The 19,489-nt window shown below is 40.7% G+C and overlaps 1 protein-coding gene across 14 annotated transcripts in view; it reads left to right on the top strand.

Annotated features, from left to right (window-relative positions):
• The window catches only part of DYM (dymeclin), a 210,324-nt gene that overhangs the window by 108,635 nt on the left and 82,200 nt on the right, over window positions 1–19,489 (top strand). For 9 of the 14 annotated variants that reach the window (XM_015653511.3, XM_015653512.3, XM_033511405.1 and 6 more), the window contains one exon: window positions 8,919–9,083. The exons of the other annotated variants lie outside the window; for them this stretch is intronic. In XM_015653511.3, coding sequence (XP_015508997.1) covers window positions 8,919–9,083 — 165 coding nt within the window. The remainder of the gene's footprint in view (window positions 1–8,918; window positions 9,084–19,489) is intronic. 14 annotated transcript variants of the gene reach the window in all.

A 19,489-nucleotide genomic window follows, 5' to 3' on the forward strand; every position in this document is an offset into this window, starting at 1 on the left:
GGATGGATGGATGGATGGATGGATGGATACATGGTAGGTGGGTGGGGCAGTGGGGATGAGACACTGCTGCCCTCACGTGCTGGGCCCTCTCTTGACACTGTCTCCCGACGCAGGATTTTCCAGGTTCAGGCAGACGGAGATGCAAATGCCTGTGTTAATGAGGGTGTTGTAGCATCCCTGTAATCCTGTGCAGAGTCTGCGAATTATCACAAGTGTCTAGCCAAAGGATAAAAGCACAGGAGGTTTCCAAAACAACATTCCCATAGTAGCTCTTTTAAGCTGCTGGGGATATGTGCCTTCCAAGTAACCAGTGCATCTGGTGATTAAAGCCTTCGTCTTTGTCTGAAACATCAGAACTGAATAGACACTTCCTCCAAGCTCTTTTATATCTTTTTTGTTATGGGTCTTCAGTTATTTCTGTCTGCTTTTAATATATAAATCCTTTTGTTCTCTCTGATAGAACTTCATCTGTACAGAAGTAATTTGGCCTTTCTGTAGAAGAATCTCATATATTTCTCATTTTGTTTTCAGTCTATCAGACATCTCCAGAACTTGTTTGGCTTTCATTTCCTTGCCCTCCTTCACTATAAATACTTTCATGCATAAAGATAATACTCCTCTCATAAGTTTGTCGTGTACATTTGGCCAGTACTGTGACAGAGGGTTGCTTCAGGGCATGGGAACTTACATCTGTGACACATTATCACAAATAATTGCTTCTTAAGCATTTAAATAATTTTCATCCTTTTCTGTGTTGTTACGGCACCTTTAACCCCATGGTGACCCCTCGCCGCCAAACTGCTGTTTTGCAGTAATGTAATTGAAAATCCTGTCATCACTTTATGTAGTAAGATATAAATTTAGGGATACTTGTATCTGAAAAGAAGGCCTGCAGGAATGAAGTATTTTTAGAAATCTGTGAGAATGTTACTTAGAAGAGGACATTAGGTGGGGATCAGGGAGGAAGCAAAGTGCCAGCAGTGGAAAAGGATCAAGTCAGGATTACTTGAGGACTGCCATATTCATGTCCACAGGACCTGGTAAAACACATCCAAGAATGCCATGCATGTGTCCCCATGCAAGACCACTGTGTTGGATCACATCTGGAAAACTGCATCCAAGTTTTGGGCCTCAAGACATAGCAGAGGGGTTGCCAGACTGGAGGGAGTTCCGTGGAGGGCCACATGGTGGCTGGGAGCTGGTGTGGGAAGGTGGGCTGAGGACACAGCTTGTTTAGCATGGAGGAGAGAAGGCTTTGGGGCAAGGCTACAGCAGGAGGTTCACAGAAATGGTGAGCAGCATTCCCATGTGTATGAGAAGGCTGCTGAGGAGATGGATCCAGGCTCTTTATACAGAAGGGTATGGCAGGAAGATGAGTGAGAAGGGTCAGGAGGTTTGAGGCTGAGGGAAGAATGAGATTTTTCATGGCCATGGCAGAATTGGTAAGCCCAGGAAGTTGTAGAGTCTCTCTCCCTAGAGGCTTCTGAGACTCAACCAGATAAACCTGTGCACAGGTGTGATACAGTTTTAACCCTGCTTTGAGTAGAAGGTTGGACTAGAGACCAACTCCTAAGGTCTCTTTCATCTTAATTATTACCCTAAGAATAATAATTTAAAAAATACTTAAACTCTATGAAAAATGAGGAATTTTCAAAGCAGTTTAACTGTGCTGAGACCACAGTGGCAGAAGCTCGCCCCAAAGAAGCCCAGAACTTCTTTCCATGAGCATGGGCATGTCAATCTCTCAAATGTTCTTGATACTGAAAAACAAATACATAGATTTCTGCAGTGGTTCATCAGTACATAGTTCATAGTTCATTGTATCAAATCATAGTTCACTGCGTCATCAGTGGCAGTGTACTAAACCGAAATTAAAATTCCCTCCAAAATTCTATCTTTGCACGATGTGTATGATGTGTTTTTCTGTTGCAAGAATTGCAGAATCCTAGCCCATAGTAGGAAGGGATCCTAAAAATCACCTCATTCCAGCCCTCCTGCCATGGGTAGGGGCACCTTCCACTAGACCAGTTTGCTCAAAGCTCTGTCCAACCTGGCCTTGAGATAGGCAGAGAAATGATTTGCCTTTCAGCTCTTTATGCCTTATGAAATAACATTAATTGGTGATATTTCAGGCAGAATAGAAATCCATTCTTATGGAGCGGATGATTTAATAAGTTGTTGTTATCTTATATTTTGTGTTTGAGTACAGAATGTATTTGGGTTGGGTTTGTCTTTGGGAACAGAGGAGTAATGACTAATAGGACTTCCTAGAACACAAGTTATCAAACATGAGTAGTATTAAAACGTTCACTGCGTGTCGTGACGTTCTGCCCACGTGTACAGAGGTAGTTTGGTGTGTTGACTAACATGTACTCATTTAATTAGCTTATACTTTCATTTATTTTTCTCTTAAAGATTTTCGTGTTGGCTTTTGTGTAGAGTTGTGTTGTAGCATAACTGCCTTTTGAAAATACAGTGATTAAGTCTTCAAGCTCAGGGAAAGATGTTATTTGCTGTGCATTTTTCAAATTCTGGTGCAGAAACAATATGACCTAAATATTTAATCAGGCTTAGTAGAATTGGCTTTTTTTATTGCTGCAGATTAATCTAGTTTCTCTGAGCTAATACACATGGCATGTATGTCTTCAAGACCTTTCTTTTTCTCAATAACGTTAAAGATTTATAGCTCTCATAAAATCTGCCATGTGCCAAGTGGAAGATTATGAATTGCAATTACTTAAACATTAACACTGTGAATTTTTCTTTTGAATCCTGTATATGCTATTTCAGCCCAGGTTGTATTTGTAGAGGGGTTAGTGAACACTGGTTTTATACCACTTTTCTATACCCTGCCCAGTTTGCTTCCTTTCTGTGTTGTAAACATGTTGGCCTGGTGATGTTTACATTTTTGTCTTTGATATATTTATTTTAAAATAACGTTTGATTTTACTAGGGAAAATATCAGCTTTCTAGTTTAAACAAATAAGGATGTAAGTGGCTTTGCATGTTTTGCTCGGTGCTGTTGTCTTGTTCAAGTCTTAAATTTTGGATGAAAACTGGATGTAAACGTATAATGAATTTCTGCAGTTCTTACTTTCAAACTCTTTTGCTAGGTGTTTAGTCTGTGGCTGTAGCCTTACGTACACTTCTTGAATTAATGTGGAGTTTGAGTTAAATATTGGAAGTGATGTTGATCAGCTAAACCAAAATAATTGTAGTGGCCAGTTAGGATGATGAAATCTTCAGAGAAACTTTGGAAGAATATTTAGCAAAGTCTTATTTGTTTGTTGGGTTTGATTATCTGCTGGTTGCACACAAGGTGCTTGGAGGGCTCCCAGATAACAAGGGGTATAACTAGAACTGCAGGAAGCTGTGACAGCCTTCTGTGCCCTGGCATTCCCAGAGGGAAAACTGCATCCTGGCTTGCCTCAATCACAGCAAAACCAGTTGGTCAAGGGTGGGGGATTGTCACACTTTGCTCAGTGTTGTTGCAGTGTCATTTCAGGCACTCTGTGCAGTTCTGGACACACCATCTGAGAAGGACATGAAGGTCCTTGGATTCATCCAGAGAAGGCAACAAAGCTGGTGAAAAGGCTGGAATGAATGTCCTGTGAGGAGCAGCTGAAGAGTCTGGGCTGGCCTAGTTTAGAGAGGAGGAGGCTGAGGCACAACCTCATTGCTCCCTGCAGCAGCCTCCTGAGGAAGGGAGTCACCACTTCTCCCTGGAATCTAGTGATAGGATGTGTGGGAATGGTTCAAAACTGCCCAGGGGAGGTTGAGACTGGACAATAGGAGGAAGCATTTCTTTACTGAGTGGGTGGTCAAACCCTGGAACAACCTTTCTAGAGAGGTGGTCCATCATGGAATCCCAGAATGGTTTGGGTTGGAAGAGACTTTTGGTCTTACATCATTTCAACCTACTGCCATGGGCAGGGACATTTTCCACTATCCCATGTTGATCCAAGCCTCATTGATCCTGGCCTTGGACATTTCCAGGCATCCAGGGGCAGTCACAGTTTCTCTGGGTACCCTGTGCCAGTGCTTTAGCATGCTTTAACTCAGTCATCTCTGAACTGGCCAGGCAGTTGGACTAGAAAATTGTTGTAGGTCCCTTCCTACTGAAAATATTCTCTTCTATTCACATAGAAGCCTCCACCCTCCCTCTGGCTCTCCACATCAAACTCCCGTAGATTTTAAAGTGTATCTTTCATGCCCTTGTTTAACTCCTGTCATCAGAATACCTTTACTGGTTGGGATAAGAAAAAGGAAAGAAAACTTCTCTTTGCGTTCATCAAATCTGTACTTAATTACAAATAAATGTAGATATCCTGGGTTAATTTTTATATATTTGTAGAAATTGCTTGTTTCCCCTACATGCGCCTGGGTGTCAGGCAGTGAGCAGTGAGGACAGTGGAGGGTCTTAGCCTTCATTTTAACTACTTCTGGTTCAGACAAATTTAAAAAGTTCTCAGGCAGAGGACCAGAGCTCCAGGATTATGGAGGATTGGGATAAATGGCTGAGAGTATTCTCACAGCAGTCAGTTGAAGGCATTCACCTCTTCATGAGAACAGGCTGCCCTTGCAGGGTGGGAGAGGAGAGGACAGCTCAGAAGTTGGGGACAGTTAAAAGCAGGACCAATTGTCCCTTTGACCAAATTCAATTTTTTTTTTTTAATTGTTCTAGAAGATTGATATGGATGACTGATGAGGTTTGTTTGGGTTTTTTTTCCTTTTCTTTTTTTTTTCCCTTTTCTCTCTTTTTCATTTGCCAAGTCAATACTGTATCTTCCTCCCTGCCCTCTCAATTTATACCAGCTGCTGGGCAAGATTAGACAGTGCCAGGATCAGGGAAGGAGTCACTAATGGGTGCCAGAAACACGAGTAGAAAAAATTCTCGGGTGGCAGGTAGTTTACAGGCTTCTTCATAGATGTCAGGTTCTCTGTGCTGTCTCTTACAGTATTGAATTACTTTTGGTATATTTTTATTCCAAAATTCACATTATTGATGGTAAGCAAGTGAGCATTTTTTATGGTGGTTTTGGTGTTTTGTTCAAATTTTATCTTTTAATTCTCCACCCTCGATGTGTACTAGAGAAAGTGAAAAACAAACAAGAAACCTGTAAAAATACCTATGGAATTAAATCCTTGGAGCCTTATAAATGCCAGAAGACTGAATTTGGTGCTTTGTCATGATACCTGTCAGTTTTGAGCATCATCTCTTATCCTAGAGATGTTATTGGGTTTCCATGTTTACGTTTCCGTCCAGCTGATACTCTGTAATCACAGGTCTGAGCTGATCCAGTATGAGAGATATGGGGAACTACCAGACAGAAAGGATCCTGGCACTTTAGTCTCCAAAATATTGATGCTGACCTCTGTTGCTTTGGATCTGAAAGTTTTGGGTTCTGTGGCTTTCATGGCTGTTAAAGACAAAGAACATTAATAACTTGAAGTTTTAATGGAACATGTGGAATTTTTTTCATAAATTTAAACTTCTCTTGAATGACGCTGTGTATTTTTGTGTAGTGAGAAGAGAGGAGTTTTATTATTTTCATTACCATAAAGAGAGTGATAGCTTACTGTTATGTATGAATAGTTACTTTTTTTTGATTGGGATAACTTAACACCCTAATTTCCCTGACAGAATTTTGTAACAAGGCACTCTATCTTTTAGCTTTTAGAAATGGACACTGTCATGTTGTTGTATCAGAATTCATAATGTGATCAGATGGCTTTTTTTTATTTATTTATGAGGGGACTATGGTCTTTTGAAGTAGGATTTTAGTACAGTGTGAGCTACAGTTCTGTCCTCCAGGTAAACAGGATACCTGAATACCAAACACACACCATTAATCAGATTGTCTTTATTTTTTGCAGTAGTGCTTTTTCAAAAATTTGAGTACTACATTGTAGTTGAAGCTCACCTTTTGCTATGAAATAAAAGAAATGTGCCCCATACAACATGCAGAAAGCAAAAATGTCAGTAAAATGTAAAAGTAGATTAGCTAGAAGCCTCATTTTTGGTGGATCAAATAAGCTTATTTCAAACTCACAAGTAGTCAGTGAAAATTGATATTAATGTTTCTTAATGTACATGGTCTTAAAGGAAATGTGCTCTCAAGACTTGATTTTATTCTGATTTACATTAGAGGATTTAATAACAGAAATGCTTAGTCTTCATTATGATGTAAGTTCTGGTGGTCAAAGTGGCTATGAACAGCCATGGAGTTAGAAGATTGCATTGTTCTTGGTTTGGGTTTAACATCAAACTTCTCAGTGGACAAGTTCAACTTTGAAAATAGGAATGACCTTGGAGGGGAGTGCTGCTGGCACTGTGTCACACTCTGTGTCTCCAGAACCGCTGGGCAATGTTTTGGGGAAACTTCTCCTCCTCCACCGCATGCTGTGGCCTCACCCAGTTGGTCAGTTCAGGCCAGATATGGAGATGGTGAGTACAGGATCAAGTCTTGTGCTTCCCATCTATGGAGAATGTCGACAGGGCTCACAGATGGTTGTTGTCATTTTCCTTGTGGAGCCAGGCTGGGAGAGCTGGGGCTGCTCCCCTGCACAAGAGAAGGCTCCAGGGAGAGCTGAGAGCCCCTGGCAGGGCCTAAAGGGGCTCCAGGAGAGCTGCCCAGGGACTGGGGACAAGGCCTGCAGGGACAGCACCCAGGCAATGGCTTCCCAGTGCCAGAGGGCAGGCCCAGCTGGGATATTGGGAAGGAATTGCTGGCTGGGAGGGTGGGCAGGCCCTGGCACAGGGTGCCCAGAGCAGCTGGGGCTGCCCCTGGATCCCTGCAGTGTCCAAGGCCAGGCTGGACAGGGCTTGGACCCCCTGCTCTAATGGAAGGTGTCCCTGCCCGTAGCAGAGGGTGGGATTGGGATGAGCTTCAATGTCCCTTCCAACCGAAACCATCCTGGAATTCTGTAATGGAAGATTCATTAAATTTCTTGATAAATCTAGCAAGATAGAATGGCTGGAAGGAGTTTTCTAGTAAGAAGCCTGGTTAAATATAGTAAATGGTAACAGTGGACTTAGAACCATTTAAATCTTCAAAGGATCATCATTCTAAATTACACTCTTTAATCTGGTTTTGGAAAAAATATGTGGCCTCTCTGGGTCCTGGAAGGAAGCTGGAAGGGCAGGCTTGTGGGTTGAGGGTTTCCTTTAGTATGGGACCCTGTAAATCCTTTATCTTCTCTTTTCCTGGCCTACGGAGTGAATAGAATAGCCTGCCTTTCTCACAACATGCTATGGTCAGGAAAGCAGAAAAGGCATGAAAGCTTAGGAAATTGCATCCTTGAAGCTGCTTCAGCTACTGAAAATTATCATATCTGCAAATGAAGTCCCAAAAAGGGATTTTGTGTTCTTCAACTTCCAGAGCAAAGGTAGGACTGATTTAACCCAGTAATGAGTGTTGTTTAAAGCAAAGCAGAGGGCGGTGTTGGTTTGGATACAGTCTTTGGCTTAGAGTCCCACTGAATGTGCTGATTAGCTTTTGGTGGCACTCTTTATTGTCCTGTTTTTTGCCTGAGGTGCACAAATGATTTTGTCTCAGTAAAGAGTGTGTCAGCCACATGTGACTATGTCAGGTAGGGATTTAGAGAGACACCAACCTGTGAAATGCACATGGTTGGGTGTACAACCCCTGGGCCAATTTTCTGCCTATGAAACCATGAAACAATGGGGTTTTTTGATTTGGTGAGAATGCTGGAGCCTAGAGTTCAGGTGTTGTTGGTTCTTGCCAAAGTCAGCAAAAGAGACTTGATTTCATAAATCTCCATGGGAAACTTTCCCAGTTTAGCACTCTATGGGTCTCCATATGTCTGTCCTGGAGAAAGCCATGTCCCCTGGCTGCAAATGAGGACAGGAGAGTCTGGTAGGACCATCATGAGGTGTTTTTTTTATCTCCCAGTATATTAGGCTGGTTAGAGCACTTTCTGGACAACTCAGAATCATAAAATCATTAAGGCTGGAAAAGATCTCCAGGATTACCAAGTCCAGCTGTCAGATCACTGAGTTATATCATCACATCACATCACATCATACTTGGCACACCCTGGGCTGTGCACCATTATGCATTGAAGTATTTTCTATGCGAACCCTATAATAAAAGGTGTTTGAGGTTGTATTTTCTGTGTGCTTCAGTTTTCCAGTGATGCAGTTTGTTGCAGGTGAACTACGCTAATGAATTTATTTTCCCTTTCATTATGAGTGGGAGGATATCCTGTGCATAGGCAAAGGCAATATATCTCTTACTCAGGTGCATTCAGGGTTGCTTAATATCAATTTTAAATGTTTTATTGCTTGCTCTATAGTTACTTCATAGAAGTGACTGTAGTTCTTCGTGGAAAAGCTGGCCAGGTCTTAATTGAGTAACTCTGTTATGATTAAGTGTCACATTTGAGCAAATATAATTAAACACAGGAATGCTCTATCACTGAAATCTCAGGCTGCAGGAGCAGTTCACACTGGGCAATAATTTTATGTTATTTTTTTCCCTTTAAGTCAGCTATCATGAAAGGCGGTTAAATTTTGTGAAAATTCTTAGGTTTTTTTAAGTTAACCTTTGTAAACCAGGGGCCAGTCTCCTGCATTTATAACTTTTGGGAGGGAGGAGGGAGAGAAATGACACACACACACACACACACACACAAAAGAAGCCCAAATTCTTGTGTCTAATGCATGAGACTTGGCAAATTCCTCGTGCAGCAACGACAGAAACAGCGTGTGGGCACAGTGGCAAACAGATCCCTCTACTTCTTGAAACTGTTTTATGTCATACTGCTCCATTGCTTTCTTGGCATCTTCCTTTCACTCTTGGCACAAAAGCCAGGGATGTTAAACCATGACTTAGCTTTCTTAAAGGAAAACACCTCTTTTTTCTGTTTTGTCTCCCTCTACCCTTGTCTTTCAGTTATACCTGCCGCCACTTGCGGAGATATGTGTATGTCTTGGACAAACTGTATTTCCCCCACTCCCACTGCTCTACGCTGCAGCATTGCTTCTCGACCCTCAGTGACAATGGAGAGGAACTCTTGTCTTTAACTTGTTCTCACATTCTCAGATCCTATGCTTCCAGGTTATTAACCTCTGCTCTCCATTTACTGCATGCTGCATGCCCTGTGACTGATCTGTGCATGTTTTCAGTTAACAGATGTATAATTTTAATTTCTAAGGGGATGGTTTGTGTCTTTATGGCATCCTTGATGTATATTCTAAAAAGTGTGCTAGAAATGGGAGTCCAGTAATGATTTGGATTTGTCTTTATCTTTTTAAATTTAGAATACAAATTCTTTGGCCTTTGGAAGCTTTAAATGCTTTTATGTTAAAGTATTTTAATCCATTTCCAAAGCCTTGACATAAGAACATGAGCCATGATTCACAAAACTTCCTTTGCAGTTGCATAGTTTGTTTGGAATTGTTGCAGAGATTTAAGTTCTCTTACATGCAAGTATCTAATACTTCCTTGACACTCGTTGTTTTATGTGTGATGTTGTCTATATAATTTGCTTCTCAAGAATAGAAATTATAGAGCTTTTCCCTCAAGTTCAGGGAGTTTTCATGGCAGTTAATCACAGGATTGTTTGTGCTGGAAAAGCCCTCCAAGACCATTGAGTCCAGCCATTTCCCAGCACTGCTCAGGTCACCACTGATCCATGTCCCCAAGTGCCACATCCACACAGCTTCTAAATCCCTCCAGGGTTGGGGACTCCACTGCTGCCCTGGGCAGCTGTGACAATGCCTGACCACCCTCAGGGTTAAGAAATTTTTCGTGATATCCAGTCTAAACCACCCCTGATACAAGTTGAGTCAATTTCCTCTTCTGTTGGTTGTTACTTGGGACAATTAAGAAAGATCTCTCTTTTTTTTTTTTTGTATGCCTGATCACTTTTAATTATACAGAATAAGAATGATGAAGATCCATCAGCCCCAAATTCTTGTTTGTGGTAGAGAATTATAGGTGCTTTACAGAAACTATAAAAAGACGGAATTTAAAGTAAGTCCTACTTGCCATACCCAAAGGATTTCTCTTAGCTGTTTACTCCAAGTAAAAATTTAAGTTTTACTATTTCATTGTTGATGCTGTGGATAATTAAATATATTAACCTAGATCCTAGAAGCTTTGTGAAAACAAGGAAAAAATTGCGTGACAAAACTGATCAGAACATGGAAAGCATCCAGGGTGGAAATGCAGCTTCCCAGCTAAGCCAGCATACAATAGCAAGAGACCACACAGTAAACATAAGTAAAACCAGCTTGATTGTCAGGGGAAGAAAATACGGCATGCAAGCTGAAATAGCTCTTTTTGTACAAAAGAAAAAATTTATAGTAGTATATAATGATGGAGAATTACTCTGAAGATCTCAACAGGACATGAAAATCTAGCTGTCCCAGGGGCATTCTCCAGATTAATTTGGAACAGGGATATGGTATTAAAGTAGTCAAAAAGCCTGAGATTTCAAAGGCTTATTTAAAAATGAATAATAAGTGGAGTCTACACTACAAGCTTTTTTAAGATGTAATATTTTATATGTAGGAATGATATCCTGAAAATGTAAAAGAAATAGTATAATTCTCCCAGCTTGTTTCTATGAAATTTTGGTAATTCTGTACAGCAGCAGCACTACACATTAAGCTGACAAAATGATCCTTGGAAGACTGAGTGCTTCTCTGTTGCATCTTTCTGTGAATGTGTTCTGTGAATGAAAATAAGCACTGATAACACTGTGTTTTCATGTAACAAAGCTTGTGAAGTTTTAGAGCAAAAACATTCATCCAGTTATTCCTTCTACCAAAACTGAGGGAGAAATTTTTTACTGGTATCACTTTCTGAAATGGGGCTTATGCATCAGTTTAGATATATTACAGTACATCAATCTGGGAGATTGTAAAATCTCAGATTTTCATTGCAGGTTATCTTATTCAGAGATAGGAGGAGAACAAAGGATTTGAAATAGAAATTGCTGCTGTAAAAATTGAGAGGCAGTAGTTTTTCATGGCTCATTTTCTACTGTTATTTTGATATTGGAAGATTAGAGAAGTTGTACTTTGAGGAAATTTGCCTAAGTCTGTAAGTAGAATCAAATACAACAGCGTAATTGAGGTGCCAAAAGTTTTTCTGTGAATCCATGCATCCATCCTGTTTTAAGTACTACAGTGATCAGTCTGTTTAGAGAAGGGATGGAATTTATAAATTACTAAAGGCAGAGGATAATTAGTTATGGTGATGTATAAATCACCACCCCCATCCAGTATTCTTGGCAAAGAATATAAAATTTAGCCCTGAGCAGCAGGTCTCTAATGATGCTCTGATACCCACAGATGGTGCTGCCTGTCTTTGTACTTACCAAAGAATTACAGTTTTCATTACTATTTTGCTTGATTTTATGTGCAAATATATTAATGTTTAGATTAAACATGTTCAAAAGCACTGTGGGCAGCAGGGGAGGGGGGATTGTGCCCCTGTGCCCCTGTGCTGAGGTGAGACCCCACCTGCAGAGCTGCCCCAGCCCTGGGCAACACCAGCACAAGGACGTGGAGCTGCTGGAGCCAGCCCAGAGGAGGCCACGCAGCTGCTGCCAGGGCTGGAGCCCCTCTGCTCTGGAGCCAGGCTGGGAGAGCTGGGGCTGCTCCCCTGCACAAGAGAAGGCTCCAGGGAGAGCTGAGAGCCCCTGGCAGGGCCTAAAGGGGCTCCAGGAGAGCTGCCCAGGGACTGGGGACAAGGCCTGCAGGGACAGCACCCAGGCAATGGCTTCCCAGTGCCAGAGCCCAAGGCCAGGCTGGACAGGGCTTGCAGCAGCCTGGGACACTGGAAGCTGTCCCTGCCATGGCAGGCATGTGGTAATACATGATCCTTCAGGTCCCTTCCATCTCAAACCATTCTTTGTTTCTAAGGTTTTCAGTGTACCATGGATGTTTCTGAGAACTTGGTGGTGACGTGTCACGCAGGCACTCCACACCCCACACTTACTGGACAGCCAACACTGGTTAAAGCATGGAGGTGGGAATGTCAAATAGCACAGATTTTGATATCCCACCGGGAGCGAGCCCACAGCACCAGTTTTCCAGGCAGCTTTCACTGGGATTTAGTGCCAGTGCTGCTTTCAGTCTCTTGCAAATTCTGGAAGCATAGTGGGTGCAATACCTATTTTATTATGCACAGCATTAGCATATCATAAATATTGAGCCTGGGTTTGCAGTGTGAAATTCCTAATGTCTAATAATTCTGTTGTGACTTCGCTATGTATTTTTTATTGCAGCAACTGTGCTTTGTGATGTGAGATATGTTTGCCACTCTTTCTGTTTCCTTTTGCATTTTGTATTCATAGTGTGATGTTTTGATGCTTGTGTGTGTTCCCGTTTTGTTTTAAACCTTTTGGGTTGTAGTAAAGCTCAGGAAAATTGCTCTTGAAGGCAGATTGCCTTAGTGCATGTACTAGGAAAGAGGCAGCTAACAAGCCATGATTAGTTCTGGGATGCTGAACAAATTATGGACAGGTTTATGTTCATAGCAAGCTTGACACTGTGCATGAAAGCAGGAAATACAGTTTTGCTGAGCCTTCTGAATTAAGTAAATATGTCCTAAAGCAGCAGAGACAAAATTTATTATGGATTAATTTAAATTGGAAATTTTTTTTTTCCTAGATAAAGAAGACCAAGAAATACAATATCAAATTGACATTCAGTTTACCCATTTTGCTTATCTTCTATTACTTAATGCTAGGTTTGTTTAAACAGCAAAATGTATCTCATGAGATTATAATGATCCCTTTCTGGAACATTGTCTGAAGTGGATGGAGAAGGAGCTTCACAGCCATCCTTCTCCCATGCCATCAGGGTCAATGGTGTCATGCAGTTATATTCGTTTAAGAATGTGTCATCTTAGCCTTGGAGGTTAGCTTTAAGAAATGCTGCTAATTTACTAGAAATGGTTCTGTTGCTGCAACCTGAAGCTGAAGTGCTGCTTAAAGCCAACTTGAGTTTATTATCCAGTTTCCAGTTCCTTTGTCCTCGGAGTGTGAGCTGTGCTGGGGCATAGGGCCTGGAGCCCAGTCCTATGTCCTGGTATGGGTTACTGACATGACAATGCAGGAAAGGTGTCTAGGTATCATCCTCAAAAACAGCTTAAATATTTGCAACTCTGATATATTTTCTTTGACTTGGGTCAAAGGGAAGGTGTGGAAAAACATGAGGCAAACATACTTATTATTGAACCTTAAATAGCTTTTGCATGAATTAATGCTATGTGTAGATTTGCGGCAATTCATATTCTTTCAAGGATTGACAGATGTGAATTCTTTTTCTCTTAATAATCCTGAGCATTTGTTGCCATTGAGCCTTTAGGCAGTTAGTGTAAAAATTCACCATAAATTAGTGCAAGTAAAACAGTTTATACATCAGCTTTGCTCAGTGTCATTAAATGCTATGGGTTGGAAGGGACCCTAAAGCTTATCCCACTCCACCTCCTTCCAGGGACCAGGGACACCATCCACTATCCCAGTTTGCTCCAAGCCCCATCCAACCTGGCCTGGAACACTTCCAGGGATAGGACAGACATTGGTCATTACTTCACTGTGAGCTTAACCTGTCAGAGCTTATATAGATGGCCCCATGTTTGTCATAGGATTAAAAGCAGAGTAATGAAGATGGCAGAATCTGGATCTGTCACAGGCAAGAACCAGCTTTACTTCATTTATCACTAGAGCAAACTATTTTTGGAATGGTAGATAGTATCGTTTAAAATATTTTTCCCTAAAGAAAAATTTATTTCTCCAATACATGTAAAAAATTGATAGATTTAAGCACTTTAAAAATAAAAAACAAACTTGGAGGTTTTTTTTTTGACAGTACTGAGTAAAAACATTCTTTTTCTGCTGGATATTTAAATAAGACTCTGTACTTTGCTTCCAAAGCTGGTATTTGATCAATGAACTTTTTCCTTCTCTTTTTCCTTTCTGTTTCCCCAAACACCATTCAGTGATCTCTGCTCAGCATCCTGCCAAGCTGATGGGAACTGGGTTGGTACCATTCGGGGATGCTGTGTCATTGCATTACCAGAGAGTATCATTATGGGTGGGCTGGGAAATTTTTCTTGTTACTGCAATACATGGAATAATTTCTCCATCCTTTAATGTCAGAGTTGGAAATGGTACATTTTTGTGACAGTGAACAATTTTTTTTCATCTTAATGCTGTGCCACTGACAAATTCTAACTGCTGCTATTATCAGTGTTAAACCTGAAGTCTCAAAGGTGGTCTTTTTCCAACTGGGTTTAATGTGCACAGTTTTATGTTTTATTTTCAATGCCTGCCCAGTGCTGTGAGTTGCTGTAATAGTCAACCAATAGTCATTGAGTTCAGTGGTTTTAGTGTATTTTAAACTTCAGTCTTGGGCAGACCATGGAACAGCTGACAGAATTTAATTAAGTCACTTAAATAAATAGAAGCAAGAACAAGTGAAAATTGACAAAGGGGAAAAAAGACAAACTGCATTAATATTTTTTCAAGGATTCAGACTGGTTTGTTAATACCCATATGCTGAGATTTCTCTAGAGTGGCCTGTAAATTTCTGTGGAAACTCTGTTCTCTGGGCTTCCATGCAAGATAGTTTGTGGGGCTCAGTTTCTGAGCTGGGGATGCACACCTAAGGAGATGAGGTGCTTTTTTGGCTGCTGCATTAGAATGGATCAGCTCCCCAAAATCTAGCTCATTTAATAATTTTTCTTTGGGGGGAAAATAGGTGGGAGGGGGGAAGATCAGAGGTCTATTGAATGAATGTAATTTAATATTTTATTGCTTTGTGATTGTGACTTTTAGTCAGCTGCTCATAATTTTATTGAAGGCTTGGAGTTGTTTATTATAGAATTATCACTTTACACTCAACATTGAGTGACTTGGCAGAGCAGAATTGTTTATAAATAATTCTATTACAGACTATTTATCTTTGTATTGCACAGCATAATGATCAAGAAACCAGTGAGATACAAAATCAGTGCTGTGGGTGTTCATTGGGTGAAGAACTGCCTGGCTTATAGGTATCAAATATAGTTTAACTGGATGTTTATCAAGTGGTGGGTGCATATCTAGTGGAAACACCCTGCATTGATTTGCTAAGTCCTGCCCTATTTAAAATTAAGTATCAAAAATAGTTTTTAGGGAAGGAGTGATCAGTGAGGGGAGAGATTGCTGATACAAAAATGTAATTGTCTAAGCTTGATGAAAGCAAAGTATATTTTCATAAAGCTGGTGGAGTTCCATGCACATAGATCATGCTGCAAGATAAAAGGTCCAGGTTGACTTTGAAAGAAAACAGAAGTACTCTATGGCATTTTTATGAGTTTACTCCATAAATTATTTGGAAGATTATGGTTAAATAAATCCTTCAATAAGGTGGCTCTTTAATAAGGTATGTCAGGGGAGGTTCTGGTTGGATATCAGGGCAAGGTTCTTCCCCCAGAGGGTGTTGGCACTGCCCAGGCTCCCCAGGGAATGGGGACATTCCCCAGGCTGCCAGAGCTCCAGGAGCCTTTGGACAGCGCTGCCAGGGGTGCCCAGGCTGCGATTGTTGGGGTGTCTGTGCAGGGCCAGGAGCTGGACTGCAGGATCCTGGTGGGTCCCTCAGGATATTCTGTGATCCTGTGCAAAAGTACAATGCACTCCAGTAGCTGGAAAGCAAACCCAGCTGAGACTGGTCCATCTTTTTTTACATGGTGCATGAGTCATTGGAATAGTTTAACAAGGACGCTGGATTTCCCTAGATTGGTATTTTTAAATGAGATTGGATGTTCTCCTAAAAGATATGTCCAAGTCCAGCCAAAGCTATTGGACTTGAAGGAGGAAGTAGCTGAGGGAATTCCTATGGCTTGTGTCAGAAGAGTGGATCAAAGTGGCTTCTTTTGGCATAAAAAATGGAAGTTACAGGCAGATTGCCACGCAGGATTTTGTTCATTTGTTTGCCTTTCAGATTGCTTTAAAAGGCTGCATTTTGATTTGGAGTCTTCCCATTAAAAATTGTATCTTCTCAGGTTCCCCAGGTGATTTGACCCAAATAGTACAAAACAGCACAGGTTGCCAAAACTCTGCATTCTCATGTACAAAAAATGAAATTGAAAAAGGGAAAATTGCAAGAGTGATGTTCTTTCTCTATAATAATCTTTATTCCTCCCACCCTGGCAAAAATCTATCACAGGCATGTTCTAGACGCATTCTACCACATTAGCATGTGAAGCTAAAACACATCTTGATCAGTCAGAATTATTTTTAATTGGATGCTTATGTGCCCACATTCCCATGAGATGAAACTGGAACAAAATTACTTTCACACATTTCCATTGTAGCACTGTGTTCAGAGTCCGGGGGTTTTGCGTTCCTACGTAACGTCTGGCATTTAATCAGCATTGGGAGAGTGTCTTATTCTTTGGTAAGTATGTAAATAAGCTATTGTTTTGGGAGTAAAAGGAGAAAAATGCCATAGCTTGCCTGAAGAGTTCAGGAGAATGCTAACAAAAAGCATGTCAGTCTGAATATACTGAAACAGCTTATAGCTGAAAGGAGGAAGAATTTATGCTCATCTCACCTAGTTTTATCCTTAGATTAAAAAACCTTGCTGAGATCCAGCCCCTCTGCTGACTTCCCTGGGTTCACCTCTCCAGAATCTTCCTTAAGTCACTGCCACTGGCAGCAGGGAGTACCCTGCAGGTATTCTTGGCTTTTTCCATCTAGGTGATGCACTCCTATCTGTTTTGATTTCCCAAGCAGCATTGCATGAACTTTGACTAGTGAAAGCAGCTTAGTAAAATATTTAATTATTGCTTAAATATAGAGAATTATTCATTTAGAAAATAACAAACATATGTTACTGATTCAAAACATCTTCCAATATGTCAAATTAAAGAAAGTATTGACTGCAGCTAGAGTTGTCACAAGTGATAATTTTGATGAAGATGTTCCAGTCAGAATGCTTGAAGCATCAGAATGTATGTATTTTTTCCCCATCTAAGTAGGAGTGTCTACATCTTGGTATCCATTGAGAACTAAATGATTAAACCACATACATGGGTCTCCTGGTAGAGATCTGGGTGTCTACCCAGAACTGGGCAGTACCCTCAGTACTAAAATATTTCAAGGAACTTTGCAAACCTTGAGTAACAAATGATTCACAAGAAGAACAGTGTAGCAAATATCTTTGCAGGTATCTCCTGGAGAAGAGATGGATGAATTTAAGGGATTAAAATTGTGTATATGAACAGTGCTGATGAAGGAAATTTTAAATTTTGATCAAGGACTCCAAAGAACGAAAGCAGCAAGAAATTACTCTTGTTAATGTAGAGGACAAGAGGTTTAAAGTTTTATGCTTTTAAGGTTGGATGCAAAGTGTCCAACTTCAAAAAATACATAAAATTCTAGTTCAGCAGTAATTTTTTAATCAATAACTCCAAGAATCAGCAGTGCAGTTAAAAATGAGAGAATCTCACAACATCCTTGCAGCTTCATAGGAGGCTTTCACTTGAAACGTAATTCGGTTAGTGGGATATTGTGCATAAGAAGGATATCTGAGTGGTTTGCTGATATGGGGCTGGCATGTTAGTTTAAAAGTGATGAATCCAGGAGATAAACCTTATATAGTTAAACCCAGGGTTGTTTCCAGTAATTCCAAATTGTCTCAAAGCAGATGTTGTGATATGTGCTGCAGAGATGTTCTGTGCAGGAGCCATAGGGCAGACCTGCTTAGTGAAAATACCTGAGAGTTTCTGTTTTTCTAATTAGCTGCAGCTGTGGATAACATGAATTTGGAATGTTTGGTTTCTTTTGATTTAAAAAAAAAACAAAAAAAAACCCACCTTTTTTTAATATTTGATTAACAACATAAGTGATTAGAGGCATCATCCTCATGGTTCTCCTAATGAAGTAGTTTTGGGTAGTCTCCCAGCTGAGAATCACTAAATCAGTGATTCTCCATCAAAGAGGCAGTGCTTATGTCCAGTGAGGGCTCATAAGCACATTATAACAGAGGCAGAGCCCCCGAGCTGCTGGGTCCTGCAGACCTGGTCTGGCTCCGCACGTGGCTGGAACAGGATGGGGAGGAAAGGAGCTGAATGGAGGAAATAGGGAGCATTGCTGACCTGCTTGTTGAAGGTGTGATGCCTGAAAAATTGGAAATGGGCATCCAGATCCATTCATACTGACCTAAGTGACCCAAACCATTCCAGATTTGCAGAATTAATAACACTTTAAGAACTACTTCTGTTTTTTTTTCATTTCCGGCTTCTATTGAGAACATCTGAAAACAAGAACTGTTATGTCTTCTCACATTTTGGTATCGCCCTTCCTCACCACAGCCTATTTGACCAAGAAATGCAGAGAGAGGCTTGGGGGGAAGATTTAGTCAGCTCTTTATTCCAATCCTCCAAAGGATTGATTTAAGTTGTGTAAGGAGTTTTTGGATCCCCACTCTGTAGCAGGATGTAGGGGGTGAGAGCTGTGAGCTATTCTTAAGTGGTTTTGTTCTTTCGTGTTTGTAAGCTGAATTTATGAGAAAACATTGATGAGAATGCTCCCACTGCAGCAGCCACAGATCAGAAAAAGCAGTGGGAGAGGAAAATAGGAACAACCACAACTGGTTTCCAAGATGACTAATCCTGCAGCCCCAGTGTAACCTCCAGGACAGTGATTAGCATTTGGCTTTTCTTCTGCTGGAAAAGTTTTCTGGGGCGTTAGCCTAGCTGAAAACTGGTTCAATACATGTAACTAATGAAAGATTTTAAAGTTCCCGTTTAATCTTCCTGCTTTGTGCACTTGGTTACTGTAAATACTTCTAGGTGCATAATGTGCAGTATTGCATTTTTCTTAGATTCTGTATTAGTTACAGGAATATTTTATAGATGATGAAAAACTAGTTTTATAGGTAAGATGTGGTAAGGTACCTCTAACAGACCTGTCAGCAGTAGTGTGATAGTTTTGACTTCTAGTTGGTGAAAATTCAGTAATTCCCTCTCAGTTTCACAGAAGACTTTTAAGGGAATTCAACATAGATGTTTTCCTTTTCACCAAAGTGAAAAAAGATGCAAGTCCTTGCTTTTAGAGTTACATTCACTCAGCAAAAATTAAAAATCAGTGATTATAAAAAACTCCCAACCTAATAAATGAAACCAGATCTTTCCGATGCTGCATTCTTGTAATTAATCAACAAGCCATCCTCTTGCTACTGCAGGATTTTACCCTGAAGTATGTTTTCTATATTTCCCAGAGTGCTTTGTAGTGCAGTTGTGGCTTTAAAGGTTTCTACATTGACTTGGTATTCATTCCCAGCAGGCAGTTTTCCTTGCACTGTTTTGTTTATTGTGTTGGGCTCAATGATTGTGCTCAGTGATTTCAGGGAATCATCAAAGTGACTGGTTAGGAAGCTTCTTTGGAGATTGTCATGTCCAAGGGCAGGGTCACCAAGAGCTGTATGCCCAAGGCTACATCCAGTTGATGTTTAATATCT

Source organism: Parus major, chromosome Z (genome assembly GCF_001522545.3).
Source record: "Parus major isolate Abel chromosome Z, Parus_major1.1, whole genome shotgun sequence".
NCBI lineage: Eukaryota > Metazoa > Chordata > Aves > Passeriformes > Paridae > Parus > Parus major.